Source organism: Panonychus citri, unplaced genomic scaffold, assembly GCF_014898815.1.
Source record: "Panonychus citri isolate SS breed McGregor unplaced genomic scaffold, ASM1489881v1 Contig00109, whole genome shotgun sequence".
Classification (NCBI taxonomy): Eukaryota; Metazoa; Arthropoda; class Arachnida; order Trombidiformes; family Tetranychidae; genus Panonychus; species Panonychus citri.
In genome coordinates, this window is record NW_026515514.1 from 398,445 (window position 1) to 415,567 (window position 17,123).

Below are 17,123 nucleotides of genomic sequence, written 5' to 3' on the forward strand. Positions count from 1 at the left end.
AATCTAATCACAATTAGCTGATTTTCGTAATAATTTTGATTACATTGTCCAATTAAATTGATTTCTACAGTTAATTGATGATTAGATGAAATTGAATTGATCGATTTGTCGTTGCCAATGGCAACACTCAGATGAAAATCAGTCTCATCATTTTGAGTGCTTTTGATTTTGTTTTGTTTTTTTTTCATTCAATTTTTGGAAAACAATTAAACTTGATTTACTTTTGGTTCGTTTATTATTATTATTGTTTGTTAATTGTTGTCACAATGAAGAGACGGTTATTGTTATTGTCCAATTCAACGCTCTTTGGCCAGTCTTACTTTGAATGGAGTAAATCAATTGTCAACGATTTTCTTGGTTCCAGTGTTGAGACAATTTTGTTTATCCCTTTTGCTGGTGTTACTATTTCATGGGATGAATATAAGAATTTAGTTTCCAAGGCTTTGGATAGATATAAGATTCAAGGAATTCATGAGGTCGAGGATATGGTCCAGGCCGTGAATAGCGCTCAGGTCATTTGTATCGGTGGTGGAAATACTTTTAATTTACTCTACAAACTTCAGGAAAACAATTTAATCTCTATCATCAGAAAACGGATTCTTGAGGATGGAATACCTTATATCGGCTGGTCGGCTGGTTCTAATGTGGCCTGTGTTGATATTGGAACGACTAATGATATGCCCGTTATTTGGCCTTCCACTGATTCGGCTTTGAATCTTTTCCCGTATAATCTTAACCCTCATTACACCGAGGCCACAATTCCTAATATCAATGGGGAATCCCGGATAACCCGACTCAACGAAGCTTTTGAAGTTAAACAAAGGTCAATTGTCGCTCTTCCCGAAGGAACTGGAATCAAGGTTGAAAATGGAAAATTTCAATTCTTTCGAACTGAATTACCTCAATATCTTCCACTTACCGTTAAGGTTTGGAAGAAGGTTAAAAATTCAAAGAAACCTGAGATTCTGGAATATCCCATGGAAGAGAAACAAAGTGATTGGAAACAACTTGATATCTTTTCTTAATCAGTTGATTAACAGAATATCAAATTAGATCAATAACTTTCGAAATAAACATTTGTCTTACATCCAAATCAACGCTACCAATTAAATTGGAAACAATCAGGTCAATCTGGTGATTATTCATCAGAATTTCAATCGACTACAATAACGATTAGTTTGGTTGCTTATGTTAAACACTAATTAGATCCTCTAATTAAATGATTAACCAGAGATTCCAGATAAATTCTGATAATTATCTTGTTTCTGTTGATACAATTAAATACCTTTGAACGTTTGATTTTTCTGCTTTTTATCCTGTTAGTTAATTAGCTATTGATTAGATTAAACAGTTTCATGGGAATTAATCACTTTTTGTTTATTCAAAGATCTTTAAGTTTATGTTGTTAAAAAAAGAGAGAAAAAGTTTCAATATTTTCTCAGAATTACCATGAGTCTTATTATCGTTTAGAAAGTTGATCGGAATTTTCGAGATTGTTATTCAGTTCGAAGAGATTAAAATTTTCTATTGAAAGTTCATCGATTAGAACTTTCGAGTTATTATCCCAACGTTTTATTCAATTGAAATTCTGTTCACGGTCTGAACATCGATTGGAATGTTTTAAATGACAATCGATTTTCCATCTAATTTTTGTTACAATTAAAAGAAAAATAATCGAACTTTTTTTATCTACTTGATTAATCGAGATGAAAAAGAATCGATGTTGATCATTTAAATTCTCAGTTGTTGTTTATCTCAATTTGTTTGGTTCCTTTTAATTATCAGAAATGTTTCGTTCGATTTTAATCACTGGTGCTAATCGAGGGCTCGGTTTGGAATTCGTCAAACAATTTGTTAATTATGAGCCAAAAGTCGAGACAATTATCGCCGTTTGTCGAAATCCTGGTAATGCTCAGGTGAGTCTCATTTCTTTTTCACAATTGATCAGGTAAATAATCTAAAGTTTAATTGTTCTAGGAATTAACTCAAGTATCATCAGCGAACGAAAATGTTACAATTATCGAATTAGATGTTCGAGATTATTCAAAATACGATCAAAGTTATGAAAAGATCGCAAGTATCGTTGGAGACAAAGGTCTGGATCTCCTAATCAACAACGCTGGTATCGCTCTAAGGGGAAACCTTGACGTTGTTGAGCCTAAAGATATGATGGAAAATTTTGAGGTCAATGTTGTCGCTCCTTTGATGTTCGCACGGAAATTAATTCCACTGATTAAACCTTCACAGGCTAAATTAATTGTCAACATCTCTTCAGAGCTCGGGAGCATCGCTAATAGCACAGGGGGAATGTATCCTTACAAAACAAGTAAAGTAAGTTGATTAGTCGCAATTTAGTATCTTGATCAGGTTTTCCATTCAATTAACATTTGAAATTGATCGTTTTCTAGGCTGCACTGAACATGGTGACCAAATGTATGGCCGAAGACTTGAAACAACAAGGAATCAGTTGCATCGCTCTTCACCCAGGGTGGGTCGTTACTGACATGGGAGGACCGAAGGCTCATCTTAAGGTCGATCAAAGCATTTCTCAGATGATTCAAGTGATTCGAAAGCTCGACATCAATTCAACAGGATCTTTTCTCTCTTTTAATGGTGATACTTTGCCCTGGTAATCAATTCGAAGCATTTTGAGATTCATTTGATTCGATTTATACATTAATTACTTATTTTCGCACGTTGGTAAAGGATTCAAAAGAATAAAAAAAAGTTTTAATTCTCAATTAATTCGATTAATGTTATAAGTTATTAGTTTTCAATTGAGATTTAGTTTTAAACTTTAATATTTCCTTTGGAACTTTTGAGATATTCTTCATATTTTTTCTCTTGTTGTTCGTATAATTTGATCAATTTCTTAAGCGCTGATTTACTGATCGGCTTTCCTTCGATGTCAAGAGTTGGTAAACCCTGGAAAATAAAAAGATGAATTTTTAATTTACTGTGAGTCCATTTTATTAGTCTACTTACTTTCTCATCAAATGCTGAATATTTATCTGTTTGGTTGATGAATAATTGTGTCGGTGGTATTGATTTTTTAGCATCTTTAGCCTTTTGAGCTTCTTCGAGTTCTTTTTTCTTTCTTTCCTTTTCGAGTTTTTCTGCTTCTTCTTGCTTCTTAAGAGTCTCCCTGTCCATTATTCGAAACAATGTAAACATTTTCTCTAAAATAGAAATATCATCTTCTAATTCAACCCCGAGATCAACCAACTTCTCTCTTAACTGATCACATTTTACCATAATAACAGAGTCCTTTTATCTAAACCAATTTGTCGCATCTCTTGTCGGAAATTCGCAATAACCTGAACAAAAGGTAGAATCGCCTCTTCTTTGTCCATCGATGGTAAACCCTAGTAGAAGAAATAAAATAGATTCAATTATTCTGTTGATTCTCATGGAAAAATGTTTTAATAGAACTTACGTTTTCATCGAATGTTTTTTTCATCTTTTCAATCTCTTTTAGAAGAGTCTCTCTATCTGCAACTTTAATTGTTGTGGACATTTTTCCTGAAATTTCTTCCTCCGTGAATTGGATTCCAAGATTGACTAAATTTTCTTTCAGTTTGTCACATTTTACTATAATATCGTTTTCTTTTTTATCCAAACCAATTTGTCGCATCTCTTGTCGAAATTAACTATCTCACTGATAAAAGGTAAAATTACCTCTTCGATAACCATTGAAGATGAGGTCAATTCCGCTTTTGTATCTTTTTCCCAAGCACCAAAAACTTTCATCAAATCAAATATATAATGAGTGACATCCAGTAAAATTTTCCTATTTGGACTAAGATCATCTTTCAAATAATCTCGAGTTGCACTGATTAAATTGTTTACACATTCAAGTGACTTTACAGTATTGAAATTATCACATATGAAATTTTCAACACGTTGTTTGGTTTCCTCAAGTCTGAAATGAGTTAAAATTGATAAAAATTAAAAATCGATCTGAGAAATTGAAGAAAAAAAAACTAAACCTTTGCGATAAAATTGTTTCTTTAGATGAAAACTTGTCCGATGAATCCAAGTTAATCAAAGTCCATTTGATTGACCAAAGAAATTTCTAAAACAAGAAAATAAGAGTTAATTGTATCATCTGATTAATATTCTTCTCATTAACTTACATTTAATGACTTTTCGAACGCCAAAGCCTCTCTCATAGTTGTATCTCCATAATCTAAGGTAGCATTCCAAGCATGAAGTAAAAAGGCTAATCTTAATTGTCGCCAAGAGTGTTTTTTCAATGCATCGTTGATTGTGATGAAGTTTTTTAAAGACTTTGACATTTTACATCCAGAGATAGTTAAATGGCCAGTGTGCAGGAAATAATTAACCCAATTATCACCAGTATCATAATATGCTTCCGATTGAGCCATCTCATTATCGTGATGAGGAAACTTTAGATCACAACCACCAGAATGAATATCTAAAGTACTTCCAAGAGTGTCACTTGCCATAACTGAACATTCAATATGCCAACCAGGTCTTCCCTTACCCCAAGGGCTGTCCCATGAAGGTTCACCGGGTTTTGATTTTTTCCATAGGGCGAAATCATTTGGATGCCTTTTATCCTGGATACCAGAAAATAAAACTCCTTCTCCTTCACTTTGTGCTTTATTATCACCAACAGATTCAGGTGAAAGTTTAGCATAATTGTGTTTAGATGATGAACTGAATTTAGCCGTATCAAAGTAGACTGACTGATTGGACTCGTAAGCATATCCATTGGAAATTATTTTTACAATATAAGTAACAATTTGGGGTACATACTCGCTGACACGAGTTAAGGTTTCAGGTTCCATGACATTTAAATTTCTCATATCGTCAAAAAATTCGGCTTCATATTTACGAGGAACATTAGTAAATATTTCATTGTCAGTAACTGTAGACCCACGTTGATTGTCCAAATAGTCATAGAGAATTTCCTTATATATATTAATAGTTTCCTCGGTACTTTGTGATTGATTAGTTTTACATTCTTCTAATAGTCGACTCATCATAGCTTTTTTATCTGGATCATCTTCTTTGGTGTATTTAGTTTCGTAAGCAGCAATGGCTTTCTTAATATCTTCATCAAATGCTGAGGCACTATGATTACCACAGGTCACTTCTGATTTGTACGTATCAAATAGATAAAGTTGACGAGCTTTTCTAATAATCTTATCATCAATATCTGTTATATTCATGACATAATCAATACGGTAACCAAAATAATGAGCCAATATCCGCCTAATTATATCTAACGATATATACGAACGAGCATGGCCCATATGAGAAGAATCATAAACAGTAGGTCCACAATTATACCAAAGTATCAGTCCTGATTTTTGAGTGATAAATTTCTCCTAAAACCGAAACAGAAAATACAGAAAAAAAATCAACAACACAATCAAAATGAGGAAAAACAATAAAAACGAAATAAACAATTTCAACCAACCTTTTTTCGAGAAATTGAATTGTAGATTACTAATTTCTCTCTTCTCTCCTGATGCTCCTTCTCCATGATAACCATTAACTCTAATCCAAACCACAACAATTAACCAATTTAATAAATAAATAAATAAAAATCTATCAAAAAAAACCGGAAGAATTCAAAACAACCACATCAACATTGTTGATTTAACATTTGATAGAAAAAAAATTCCAAAGAGAATTTAGTTCAACCGCGACATCTGGTGGATTCGAATTTCAACTTTTGATAAACTGAAGAAAAGTCGCTTTTTTTTGTGCTCCTGAAAATTTGGAACTTTTTCATGATAATCATCAAAAATTCCCTTTACTTTTGTGCTAAATCATTAAATTAGTGACTAGCAACCTTACTGTTAAAAAACTAGACTGATTGTGATATAAAAATGTCTTCAAACAACCAAATTCAAGTGTCAGCTCCTGACCTCAGAAAATGTAAGTAAATCTAGATATTTAAAAGTCTCAATACCGAACACAAATTATACCGAACAAACTTCATAAATAAAATAAACGAATACCTAACAATCTAATATTTAAAATCCAATATTTAAATGCAAATTTTTCTCCTTCAACAGTGAAAGATAAAAAGGTCTCCAAACGAGCGAAATTTGCTTTAGTTAAGGATTACGTTGAAGCTCATCAAAACACGAATTTAAATATTGATACTATCAACACGGAGCTTATTGCCTTTCCAATAATAAAAACCTTGCAAGAGGCAGTGAAAGATACTCGTTTTGTAAATGGCCTTAAAGAAAATGAAATACTCGACCTGGTCAAATTCACTGATCGATTATTGTCAATCCAAGAACAATCGACACAACCTGATATTGAGATGCAGCCGATTGAAATACAAGATTTATCTAATAATCAAATCAAGAACCTTCTCTCAGTGCCTTACAATACTCATCAAGGTCCACCGCCTACCTGGTTTAATGTGTCTCACCTGACAATTCATCACACAATAATTGTGAAGATTCCTGGATTGAAAAACCAGTTAAATAGAAAATTGGGTGAATTAACAACTGATCAAGTAGAAAATCTCTTGGAAGAAGCGATGGAAGATATTGGTACAGCGGAAGAAGTCACTCCTGGTTTTGATTCCGCCAAAATTAAGTGCTCAAGTGTTTCTGATCGCTCAAAGATATTCAACTACATTCGTAAGGTTAAACCTGAATGGGACACCAAAATTCCACCCATTCATGACCCACAAATAAAAATTCTCTCAGTCAAATTCTGTGAAGACAATATCGCTCAATGGATACAGAGATTGGTAATGAAAAATAAATGGAAGAAATGTTGGAAAGTCAACATTAAGCATTATTATCGAAATGGGCGATTCTACGACATAATAATTGAAATCGATCCTGCACTTCGAGAATGGTTGGAGGCTCATGATGGTCTAATCTCTGTTGGATATAAACGTGCTCGAGTTGTTGACCATTTTGACATCAAACAGTGTAAACGCTGCACTCGCTTTGGTCACAATGCCAATAAGTGTACACAAATTAGTATTTGTCCGTATTGTGGAGACAAAGATCATGTCCATGAAACCTGCCCGATAAAAGATGTACCACATAAGTGGCAGTGCCCAAATTGTCTTAAGCGAGGAGAAAATGCCTTTGAAAACAAATGTTTAAAATTTCAAGAAAAATTGCTCTTTGAACTTGAAAGAAGAAACTTTCAGTACAAAGTTATAATGGCTTAGAGTTAATCCCTAAATTGCTTCAAACAATTCACATCTCCTTGAAAACTAAACCCTTCACAAAGAACCAAAAGCCTATTAACAATTAACAATAATTAATCTCTAACAATTAATCCTTTAACTCTAATCCCTATCCTTCGGCTGAAGCAATTAGGAACATAACACTTAGAAGTGAAATTATTCTTCATGAATAACTAAAAGATTACTAACAACAACAATCAATCCTAACAATTTACTCTCGACTTTTACTAACCAAACAATTAAACACTCTCACAAATTAACAAGAAACAGTAAGAAAAACAATTAGAAAAGAAAATATCATAAAAACAATCATTAACCATTTCTCATTAACCATTTCTCATTAACCATTTCTCATTAACAATTAACAATTAAATTTCCTAGTAATTAAATTTCTTAACAATTAACTCTTGCAACTAATTAAGGACAAAGTTCAAAACAAGCTTAATGACTCAACATTCTTACAACCTCTTCATCATTCACATATCTCTTTTCTTCTTCTTCTTCTTCGTTCTTACAGAAACAGCAATGTCAATGGTAAAAGTATTGAGAGAACTCCAAGCTCTCAGACTTGGGTGGCATAAAGCAACTCCAACAAGTGATAAAAGTTTATCTTTTCAAATTGAACTGTCTGGCGTCACTGACTACTCAGCATTCATACAGTTTCTCATGACAACTTTACCTGACTCATCAAACAGAATTACAACGATCAGGCTGAGAAAAAACGGTAGAGTGGAAATTCGTCCTGTGTCCCTTGAAACCAGAGTTGAGATTTACTCAATTATTGATCGTTTCTTCCCAGACTACACTCTTTATGAGTTTGAGCCTACACCCTCCACAATCTACTTCAAATCTCCACCTCCAGTAAAAATTTCCTTTACTTTAGTGCTTAACAATATTCTAACATCGAATAAGTTATCCAGGGATAGACAAACATTTGTATCCGACATTAAACTGGTTGAAAATTTTGTTATCATCAAATTAAACATCAGCCAATCAAATCGTGACCTGATACTTGACAATGATGGCTACATTCACTTCATGGGAAAAACTTACCAAGTCTATGATGATTTCGATATTCACATGTGTAACTGTTTAAAAATAATTCGACGACCCCATGAAAACTGTATTCCTCGGTGTGTAAATTGTTCGCAAATCCACACAAATCAATGTGTGAATCCACCAAAATGTTACCATTGTAAAGGACCTCACACATCAAATTCGTCTAATTGTGAAATAATTAAAAAACAAATCAACAAGGCGGCAAAGATTCATGATATCAAATATGAATGGTTCCTGCGATCAGAGGATCGACCTCATCTATTTAAACGCTCGTAAAGAAAGAGAGACAACGGAAAACCTCATCAAAAGCACTTTAAACTCAAAAAGTACAGTTTTGGTGCTTGTAGAGGCAAATAGACTAAAGGCCGTGAACTACGTTAATAGAGGCCTCATCATAAATGATCAGACAATTTTAATCACATCGCCAGATATAAAAGTGTATTCAAGTGACAATAGTGTTAAAAACTGTATAATCTCCATCATAATTCATCAAAAAAAACAATTAGTGATCGTTGGAGGCTACATAGCCCATCTCAATCAACAGTCAAATGTCCGAAGCTTTCTTGAACTTGTTGCCTCATATGCTCATCTACCAATCCTGATTGTCATGGATGCCAATTGCGAAGATCCACTGTGGTCCCTGAAATCGACTCATAGAGATTGTTCCAACCAAATTGCAAACTTCATCATTCATCATAGAATGGAGGTGATCAATAAACCCACGATCGACAACTACACCTTTCAACATAACAACACCAGATTAGTTATAATGCGCTCATGGATTGATCTACTCATTTCTAATGTTAAGAATATTCAGTTAGAATTAGGCGAGTTAGTAACAGATCACAGGAAATTCTCATTAAAAGTTCCTCTTCAACCTCCATTCATAGATATTAGTAAGATAAAAAAAGTTACATACATGACAGAGTACAAACTAAAATTCAGACTAGATGATCCAATTGAATTTTTCAAGCAAGTTCATAGCTTTCAGGAGAAAAATACAAAAAATAAATATGTACAGGAAATGACTACAAATAGGAGAATCAGAAGACTCAGAACGAAAATTCAAAGAATGAAAAGAGCCAGAATAGATAAGGAGATAATTAGACAACTTGAAGCTAAATGTACTAGACTCAGAATAGGAAAAAAAATAGGAACAATTAAATATCTTTTCAAAATTAGAAATGATAGTTCGAGACAGTGGGATCTGATTAAGAAAATATTAGGGAAAGAAAAATTCAAGAAAGACTCTGAACCTGATCTCAGCAGCTACAGTAAAGAACAGATTACTCCAGAACTAGAATCAGGGTATCGATCAGATCTCAGTGAGTTAGAAAAATTGTCGATCTCGTCGATGAGCTTCAAAAAAACTTCTGGTAACGCTGATGAATTCTCCTTGAAAACATGGAAGAAGTTTTGGTCTGAAAATAAAAGTATTCTTACATTGGCAATACAGAAATCGTTCCAAGTGGGCATCATACCTCAAGCTGTGAAAATCTTTGGAGCCCATTACATACCGAAACCTGATGGCAGCTTACGACTAATAAAAATCTCTGGGTTTATCTTAAAGATCTTCGACAAAATCTTGACCAAAAGGGTCCAGAAAGTGCTTCCCGAAATTCTTATTCCACAAACGCAATTCGCATATCAACAGTCACTCAATGGCAATGATCTTCATATAAAGATATGTAAACACCTTGATCATGGTATCATCATCTCAATCGACGCGACCAAAGCTTTTGACTATGTATCGCTAGAAAAAGTCTACTCAGAACTTAAAGATCATGTTGATTCGGGTACCCTCTCCTTAATAAAATCATTTCATCAGAATCGAACTCTTCGCTACAAAGCCAAGGACCAAGTATGGTACAAAAGAGATGATGTGGGTACGGCAGCTGGATCATCATTGGGCCCAATCCTCTTTGTAATTGGTTTAAATTTCGCAATTCGTCATATGAAGCAACAAGGTGTACAAGCGGTAGCATTTGCGGATGACATGCTCATCCTCAGCAACAATGAAAACAAAGAATCTCATCTAAAAATTGCAGTTGAATCACTATCACTGATAAATCTCACCATCAACCAGAGAAAAACGAAGTTTTTTGCCAAATCGAATATCCAGACTGAGAAGATTGTAGGTAAAATTGTCACCTACTCACTCCATGAGTCGAGCCTATCAGTCTTAACAAATTTATTTACCTCCAAAATCACCACTCAAATCAAAGTTGTAAATCAACTTCCTGTTCATTACCAAAGGATGATTTTATCAGCATATTACACACCAATGCTCTATCACCTTGGGCCCCATGCCTTATACAGGAATAACAACTACCAAAACTTCATCAACACTATTCAAAAAATAGTAAATCGTAAACTCAAAAATTTACTTGGGTTAAATCAAGCAGTTTCAAATTGGGTACCAATAATCATATTCAGAATTGTGAATCCGGTGGCAGTGTGGATCCAGTCGATAGTGGAGGCGCTTTATCGGAATCATCAACAACGTGAAGAATGGCCAATTCTTGAACTCTTCACAAAAAAACGTACCTTTGACCCACCTGAAAATGAACAAATGGAGGAATTTTGGCATAGGAAATGCAATCAATCATCTCTAAATCATGTTTACATCAAAATTAAGAATAATCGTTTCTCTCTTGATGAAGACAATGTAGTTTATGAGACAAATTCGAGTAATAACAAGACTGTACTTGTTGCTCTCTTCATGCTAATCAACAAGCATAAAAACAGTCGAATAAATTACCAGCTTCCAGAAATAATCACCAAATTCCCGAACTCAGAAAGTACAAAAGTTATAATCAGTATGTTAAAACAACACAATTCAATCTATACCTGGACCAGCTCAACCCTCGACAGAAATTTACCTGAAAACCCGACACAAACAATCCAAATCAACAATAAGATTAACCTCAGCAAGGACATTCAAGAACACATAGCAGAAAAAATCGATCAAATTATCATACAATCCAGAGCACCATCGATCTACACCCTCTTCTTCCCTAGGAAAATGGAAAAGATATACAATAGCATCCATGGAGTTGGATTAAAGAGAATTGTCATCATAATCTCGAAGATATTAATCCTTACACAAAATATTGACAGATTCAAGAACAAAAAGAGATCATTCACTCATTATCTAAATCAATGTAAAAGTACCCAAGCTCATTGGAATGATGAATGGGACTTAACAAACAATCAGAATCTTAATAAGAAAAGCAAAGATTTAATCGATATTTACGAAATTATTGTTAAGAAAGAAAGTAAATGTAAACTGAACGATTAGTTCGGTGTCTTCAGGAACACCCTGAAGACGAAAATGCATAAGGCATTTGTCATGCGTGATGAAAAATAAACAAAGAGAAACAAAGACGAAAAGAAAAAGTTAATGAAAAGTGTTTTTCTTTTTTAATTTAATTGGAATCTTTTGTTTCTTTTAATTACCATGTCATCCAGAGCTTTTAAATTTAATTTCAGTGAAGGTGAGAAGGTTCTTTGCTATGAACCTGATCCAAATAAAGCGAAAGTTCTTTATGATAGTAAAATATTAGAATGTTGTGTTAAGAAAGATTCTAAAAGTAGGAAAACTGCTGAATATCTTGTTCACTTTTATGGTTGGAATTCATCATGGGATCGACATGTTGCCGAATGTAATATTCTTAAGGATAATCCAGAGAACAGAACTTTACAAAGACAATTGGCTGAAATTGCTGCCGAACCGTTGAAAGGTAAAAAATTGAAACTCAATAAAATACCCGCTATAATTAGAGAGGTTGTTGTTAGTTTACCTCGTGAGAATAATAAGTAAGTAAATTGATTGATTTTCTGTGATTAAAGTTTAATCAATGTTGTTTAGTTGTTCATCTTTTTACCCTGTTGTTACCTTTTTTTTTTATTCTCTTTTAGTGACAATGAAAAAAAGGATAGTCAAGGTGATGGGAAAATGGTTAAATCTGGTGGAGATGTTGATGGTTTAAACAGTTACAGTGATGAATCTAATGGTAAATCAGATGTAAATAGTGAAAACAATAATTCTGAATCATCTCAACATGATGATGGACCATTACTTCAACCAACATTCATGCAATTACCTGATGATTTGAAAAAGATATTGGAAGATGATGCAGAAAAGGTTGATGGTAAAGGAAAGTGTCACAATTTACCCGTTAAGGTAACGGTTAAAATGATTCTAGATAAATATTTATCTGAACATTTTGATTTTGGTGATGGAATTAACAATTGTAGTATAACAACACGAACCCGAACTTCAATCGCCAAAAAGGAATCACAATATATTTTCAAAGAATTTGTTTACTCAATGGAAAAATATTTCAATTCTTTACTTTCTGACCATTTACTTTATTCATGTGAGAAAACTCAACTATTAACCTTAAAGAAACACAAAAATCTCGAGATGACTTCAATCTATGGATTTATTCATTTACTTCGTCTTCTAGTTGTTCTACCTGAATTCTTCATAGTCACACCAGGAATCACCAAGAAACAATCAAATGCCCTACACAAATTATTTCAAGATTTCATTTCATTTCTCAACAAAAATAAATCAAATTTCATGAAAAACGATTAAACCAAAAAAAAACCAACAAAACCAAAACCAAAACCAAAACAACAAACAAACAAAAGCTCATCTGTACAACTGAACATCTTCACCTTCATCTAATGTCTCATTTAAATTTCTAATTTTTGTTAATAATTTATTTTGAAATTGAAATTCCAAATTGAAATAAATTTCCAATCAATCGAATTGGAAGAAAACGAAATTCAAAGTTACCGCCACTTTTGATTTTCTATAAATTTGAAGAGCTGGAAAAACGTGGTTGTTGGGGTAAAGTGAATTCGGAAATGTGTTTGGTTTCTCCAATTGTTGTTTGGATTTAATTGTTTCTCTTTTGGTTTTTGTTCTAATTAATTGATTAAATTGTTGTTTAATTAATATTGTAATTGTGATGGTTGTTGCCCATTTGAACGTTCTCTTTGAACATGCGGTGGGTTACGCTTTGTTCAAGGTTGAACAATATGAAGAAATTGCTTCAAGTGTACCCAAAGTGGAAAAAGCATCTTTACAATTTAACAATTTTAAGAATATGGTTAAATTAATTTCTTTTTCACCCTTCAAGACTGGAGTAAGTTCATTGGAAAATATGTTAGCTTTGTCAGAAGGTTATCTACATGAAGATTTACTGGTTTTCTTGGAGAAACATGGAAAAAGTAAAATGAATTTAGGTGTTGCTGATCCTAAAATTGGAACTGCTATTCAAGAAAAATTTCCTTATGTTAATTGTCAACATACAGGAATTATTCCTGAGCTTCTGCGAGGAATTCGTCTACATTCTGATAAATTACTTGGAGTATCAGCAAAAGCCGCCATTGAAACATCTGAAGCTGGTTTGGCCCGATCTTTTTCCAGAAGCAAAGTAAAGTTTAATGTTAATCGAGCTGATAACATGATTATCCAAAGTATAAGTTTATTGGATCAATTAGATAAAGATATCAACACTTTTTCCATGAGACTAAGGGAATGGTATTCCTATCATTTCCCAGAATTAGTAAAAACAGTTAATGATAACTATCTTTACGCTCGTGTTGCTCGATTATTAGGTGACCGTAAACAAATGGATGATACGGTGATTTCAGAAGAATTGAAAAAGCTAATTGAAAATGAAGAAACTGTTAATCATATTATAAGTGCTGCTAAGAGCTCTATGGGTATGGATATCGCCCCAATAGATCTTATTAACATTTCAAGTTTCTCATCTAAGGTTATTAATCTTGTTGAATATCGGCGACAATTAATGGAATATCTTCAAAGTCGTATGCACAACGTGGCTCCTAATCTATCCGCTCTCATCGGAGAAACGGTAAGTTTTTCGGTCAACCAATCGTTTTAATTCTTATTAAAAAAAAATAATTTCTTTCAATAGGTTGGAGCTCGACTTATTTCCCATGCTGGTAGTTTGATCAATCTCGCAAAATATCCCGCATCAACTGTTCAGATTTTAGGAGCTGAAAAGGCCTTGTTTAGAGCTTTAAAGACACGTGGTAACACTCCGAAACATGGACTACTTTTCCACTCAGGTTTTATTTCCAGAGCGGGAACGAAAAATAAAGGTCGTATTTCTAGATTCCTTGCTAATAAGTGTTCCATTGCCTCCCGAATTGATTGTTTCAATGATACCCCAGCCGATGTGTTCGGATCAACATTAAAAGATCAAGTTGAAGAGAGACTTCAATTCTACGAGAATGGAACTGTTCCTAAAAAGAACATTGATGTCATGACTGAGGCCAGTGAAAAAGCGAAAATACTTGCCGATAAAAGAGCAAGAAAACTGGCCAAGAAGGCGAAGAAAGAAGCTGCAATCAAAGCTGAATTCGATGAAACTGTTTCAGCGATGGAAACTGGTGAAGGAGAAGGCGTTGAGCAACAAAAGAAAAAGAAGAAAAAGAAACATGATCCCGAAGGTGGAGATGAAGAGAATGGCCACCAAGAAGAGATGGAAATTGACCAGGAATCAAGTTCGAAGAAAAAGAAGAAGAAGAAGAAAAATCTTGCGAACACCGAAGACGAAAATGGTTTACCCAATATTCAAGATGATACCACTGAACAAATTGAAACCGAAAGCGCTAAGAAAAAGAAAAAGAAACGTAAAGCTGGAGGAGAAGATGATGTTGATCAAATTGAAGAAGACAATTTTGGTAAATCGAATAAGAAGAAAAAATTCTCCGAAAGTGACGAAATGGCTGCAAATGACGAATCTCTTGTCGAAGAGACTCTCAGTGCCAAAAAGAAAAAGAAAAAGAAACAAAAGTTACAGGAAGCCTGAAATGATTGACCTTTATTTTAAAAAGACATCGATCTCATTGAGAATTGAGTATATGAATAATTCTGGTTGACATTATTTTGGGAGCTATCATTATGTAGACAATGTTGCATAATCTGTAAAAATACACATTTTGTTTGAAAACAGCAAATTTTGTCCATTTCAATATTTATCCATTTTTTTTTTATATCGGTTCACTTAATCACTAACATGAGATGAATAAATTGACATATTGAAGACTATCCGTCTAATTGATTAAATCAAGTTATCAAACGAGGCGAGTCAAATAAAATATCTCTCGCCATTGAGCCGAAAGTCTTATTATAAGATTTAATATTGAATTCGTTGAAATATCTGATTGAATCACTTGGAATCAAATATGAACGATGTCTCTCCAGTAAATGGATTGTGTGAAATTTATCAATCCAATCGGATTTGTTATTTACAGATGAATATAAGTAAAGTATTTCAGGAGCGACACCAAATGATTTAGTTTCCCGATGAACATATTCAGGGTTAGAGTTGAGTATCGATTGGGTCGGTAATTGGCCTGCATTGAAATACCAACTTGATCCATTGTAATATTTATAAGATTGGAACCATTTCTTGATGAATCTTGAATCTTTATGAGCAATAATCAGCTGATTTCCAATGAACTCATTCTCAGGCCAACCAATTGAGCATTCAAACCGACGGAATGAGTTTAAATCTTTTAAAATAAGTAAATCACTATCAATATAAATTCCACCATATTTCATGAGAACAATCAATCGGGCAACATCACTAGAATGATAAACATGAGCCAAAGGTAAATTAAAGATCTCCGTTGGTTTAACCATCTTTTCAACTTGAATTTGTTCATTTTCCTTCAGGCGATCCCAATATTTACCATTTAATTGTTTCTCATTTGTGTGGATAATCAAAACATCAGGTGATTGAAACTTAATCGCTGCTTTAATACAAAGAAAGGTAATGAACGAAATGAATGGATTATCAAATTGTATAAGGTGAACAATGTTTGGAACAATCAACCGACCCAATCCAGTGACATTTAGATTGTGATGTTTAAGTGACAAACCATCAAAATCAATGGAATCAGAGACAAAGAAAGAAACACAATTCAAGTAAACAATAAAGATGATTAACAAGATGATCACAATTAAAAGAATATTTTTAACTAAACGTTTCAAATTGATCAACATTTAGAAAACATTAATCAATTAGATGTTCTCATTTAGAGAAAATCATTTTCTAGGAAAAAAAAGAAAAAAATCAGAATGAATTACCTGAATTCCAAATCTTTCTAAAGGTAACAATCAGCTGATGGCGATTCTCCCAAGTTAATTTAAATTACACTTTAATAAACAAGTTTGGATTCACATAGAAAATAATTGCAACTGTGGATAAATAGATTCGTCGCCATTTAATTGATATTAAATGGACAATAGGATTAGTAATATCGACATAAATCCAGTTGAATTAACCTTTTCTACTCAATTTTCTAGTCGGTCTCATATCGATGGACAGGTCAGTGGGGTTGATGCTCGATCGTGACAATAATAATACGTAATATGTAAAGGTTTTCTGAAACTAATAATTCTTGTAATCTGATTACATGTTTAGTTCTGATTAATGATCAGGTTGTTGTAAAAAAAACCTATTACTCTTTGCTCTTAATGAGTTGGTCAATGAATCGTAATCAGTCTGAAGTGTAGCAAAAGCTTATCCATCAGACGAATCTGATTCGTTAACTGGTCCATTTTGACCTCAGTAGAGTATTTTTATGTGTGTGTGTGTGTGTCGTTTGGTGTAACCTTTGAGAGTCGGGCACTAGTGGACTGGACAGATGATTGGACAAAGATGAAATCGACAATGATTCAGCTGATGAGGCAAATACACCGATGGCAGAGGTAAGAGACAAAAGGACGAAAGGAAGCAGAAAAAAGGCCAAAATTCACCCTCAATTTACTCAAAATTTTGATAAAATAATCCCGACAATAATACTTAAA

At 33.4% G+C, this 17,123-nt stretch overlaps 6 protein-coding genes across 7 annotated transcripts; 4 read left to right on the forward strand and 2 right to left on the reverse strand.

The window, feature by feature from the left end:
• Positions 1-126: 126 nt before the first annotated feature.
• LOC128389690 (peptidase E-like) lies at positions 127-1,299 on the forward strand. The gene has a single exon (XM_053349316.1). The coding sequence runs from the start codon at positions 132-134 to the stop codon at positions 1,023-1,025; it is 894 nt and encodes a 297-aa protein (XP_053205291.1). The 5' UTR covers positions 127-131; the 3' UTR covers positions 1,026-1,299.
• A 391-nt stretch (positions 1,300-1,690) lies between these two features.
• LOC128389692 (C-factor-like) lies at positions 1,691-2,745 on the forward strand. The gene is made up of 3 exons (XM_053349321.1): positions 1,691-1,916; positions 1,978-2,331; positions 2,409-2,745. The coding sequence occupies exons 1-3, from the start codon at positions 1,788-1,790 to the stop codon at positions 2,631-2,633; spliced, it is 708 nt and encodes a 235-aa protein (XP_053205296.1). The 5' UTR covers positions 1,691-1,787; the 3' UTR covers positions 2,634-2,745.
• LOC128389693 (cysteine--tRNA ligase, cytoplasmic-like) lies at positions 2,709-5,634 on the reverse strand. Its single transcript, XM_053349322.1, is given in 7 exon segments — positions 2,709-2,925; positions 2,986-3,129; positions 3,437-3,642; positions 3,645-3,922; positions 3,990-4,075; positions 4,137-5,357; positions 5,450-5,634. Coding segments are annotated over 7 exon segments (2,145 nt in total). The 5' UTR covers positions 5,525-5,634; the 3' UTR covers positions 2,709-2,790.
• Positions 5,635-11,640: 6,006 nt separating this feature from the next.
• LOC128389670 (male-specific lethal 3 homolog) lies at positions 11,641-13,056 on the forward strand. The gene is made up of 2 exons (XM_053349292.1): positions 11,641-12,079; positions 12,182-13,056. The coding sequence occupies exons 1-2, from the start codon at positions 11,721-11,723 to the stop codon at positions 12,861-12,863; spliced, it is 1,041 nt and encodes a 346-aa protein (XP_053205267.1). The 5' UTR covers positions 11,641-11,720; the 3' UTR covers positions 12,864-13,056.
• Positions 13,057-13,116: 60 nt separating this feature from the next.
• On the forward strand, positions 13,117-15,265 carry LOC128389667 (nucleolar protein 56-like). The gene is made up of 2 exons (XM_053349289.1): positions 13,117-14,154; positions 14,218-15,265. The coding sequence occupies exons 1-2, from the start codon at positions 13,243-13,245 to the stop codon at positions 15,115-15,117; spliced, it is 1,812 nt and encodes a 603-aa protein (XP_053205264.1). The 5' UTR covers positions 13,117-13,242; the 3' UTR covers positions 15,118-15,265.
• On the reverse strand, positions 15,082-16,851 carry LOC128389671 (uncharacterized). 2 transcript variants are annotated; one of them, XM_053349294.1, is made up of 2 exons: positions 16,401-16,851; positions 15,082-16,063 (listed from the first exon to the last, which is right to left on the reverse strand). In XM_053349294.1, the coding sequence occupies exon 2, from the start codon at positions 15,951-15,953 to the stop codon at positions 15,375-15,377; it is 579 nt and encodes a 192-aa protein (XP_053205269.1). In that variant the 5' UTR covers positions 15,954-16,063; positions 16,401-16,851; the 3' UTR covers positions 15,082-15,374. The 2 variants fall into 2 exon arrangements, with proteins under 2 accessions (XP_053205269.1, XP_053205268.1); XM_053349293.1 differs by lacking the exon at positions 16,401-16,851 and having other exon boundaries at positions 15,082-16,392.
• Positions 16,852-17,123: the final 272 nt, after the last annotated feature.

Coding starts and splice junctions, on each gene's coding strand:
- LOC128389690 (XM_053349316.1), top strand. CDS start 132: ATGAAAATCAGTCTCATCATTTTGAGTGCTTTTGATTTTGTTTTGTTT.
- LOC128389692 (XM_053349321.1), top strand. CDS start 1,788: ATGTTTCGTTCGATTTTAATCACTGGTGCTAATCGAGGGCTCGGTTTG. Junction 1,917..1,977: donor GAAATCCTGGTAATGCTCAG/GTGAGTCTCATT, acceptor TAATTGTTCTAG/GAATTAACTCAAGTATCATC. Junction 2,332..2,408: donor ATCCTTACAAAACAAGTAAA/GTAAGTTGATTA, acceptor ATCGTTTTCTAG/GCTGCACTGAACATGGTGAC.
- LOC128389670 (XM_053349292.1), top strand. CDS start 11,721: ATGTCATCCAGAGCTTTTAAATTTAATTTCAGTGAAGGTGAGAAGGTT. Junction 12,080..12,181: donor TTACCTCGTGAGAATAATAA/GTAAGTAAATTG, acceptor ATTCTCTTTTAG/TGACAATGAAAAAAAGGATA.
- LOC128389667 (XM_053349289.1), top strand. CDS start 13,243: ATGGTTGTTGCCCATTTGAACGTTCTCTTTGAACATGCGGTGGGTTAC. Junction 14,155..14,217: donor CCGCTCTCATCGGAGAAACG/GTAAGTTTTTCG, acceptor TTCTTTCAATAG/GTTGGAGCTCGACTTATTTC.
- LOC128389671 (XM_053349293.1), bottom strand. CDS start 16,316: ATGTTGATCAATTTGAAACGTTTAGTTAAAAATATTCTTTTAATTGTG.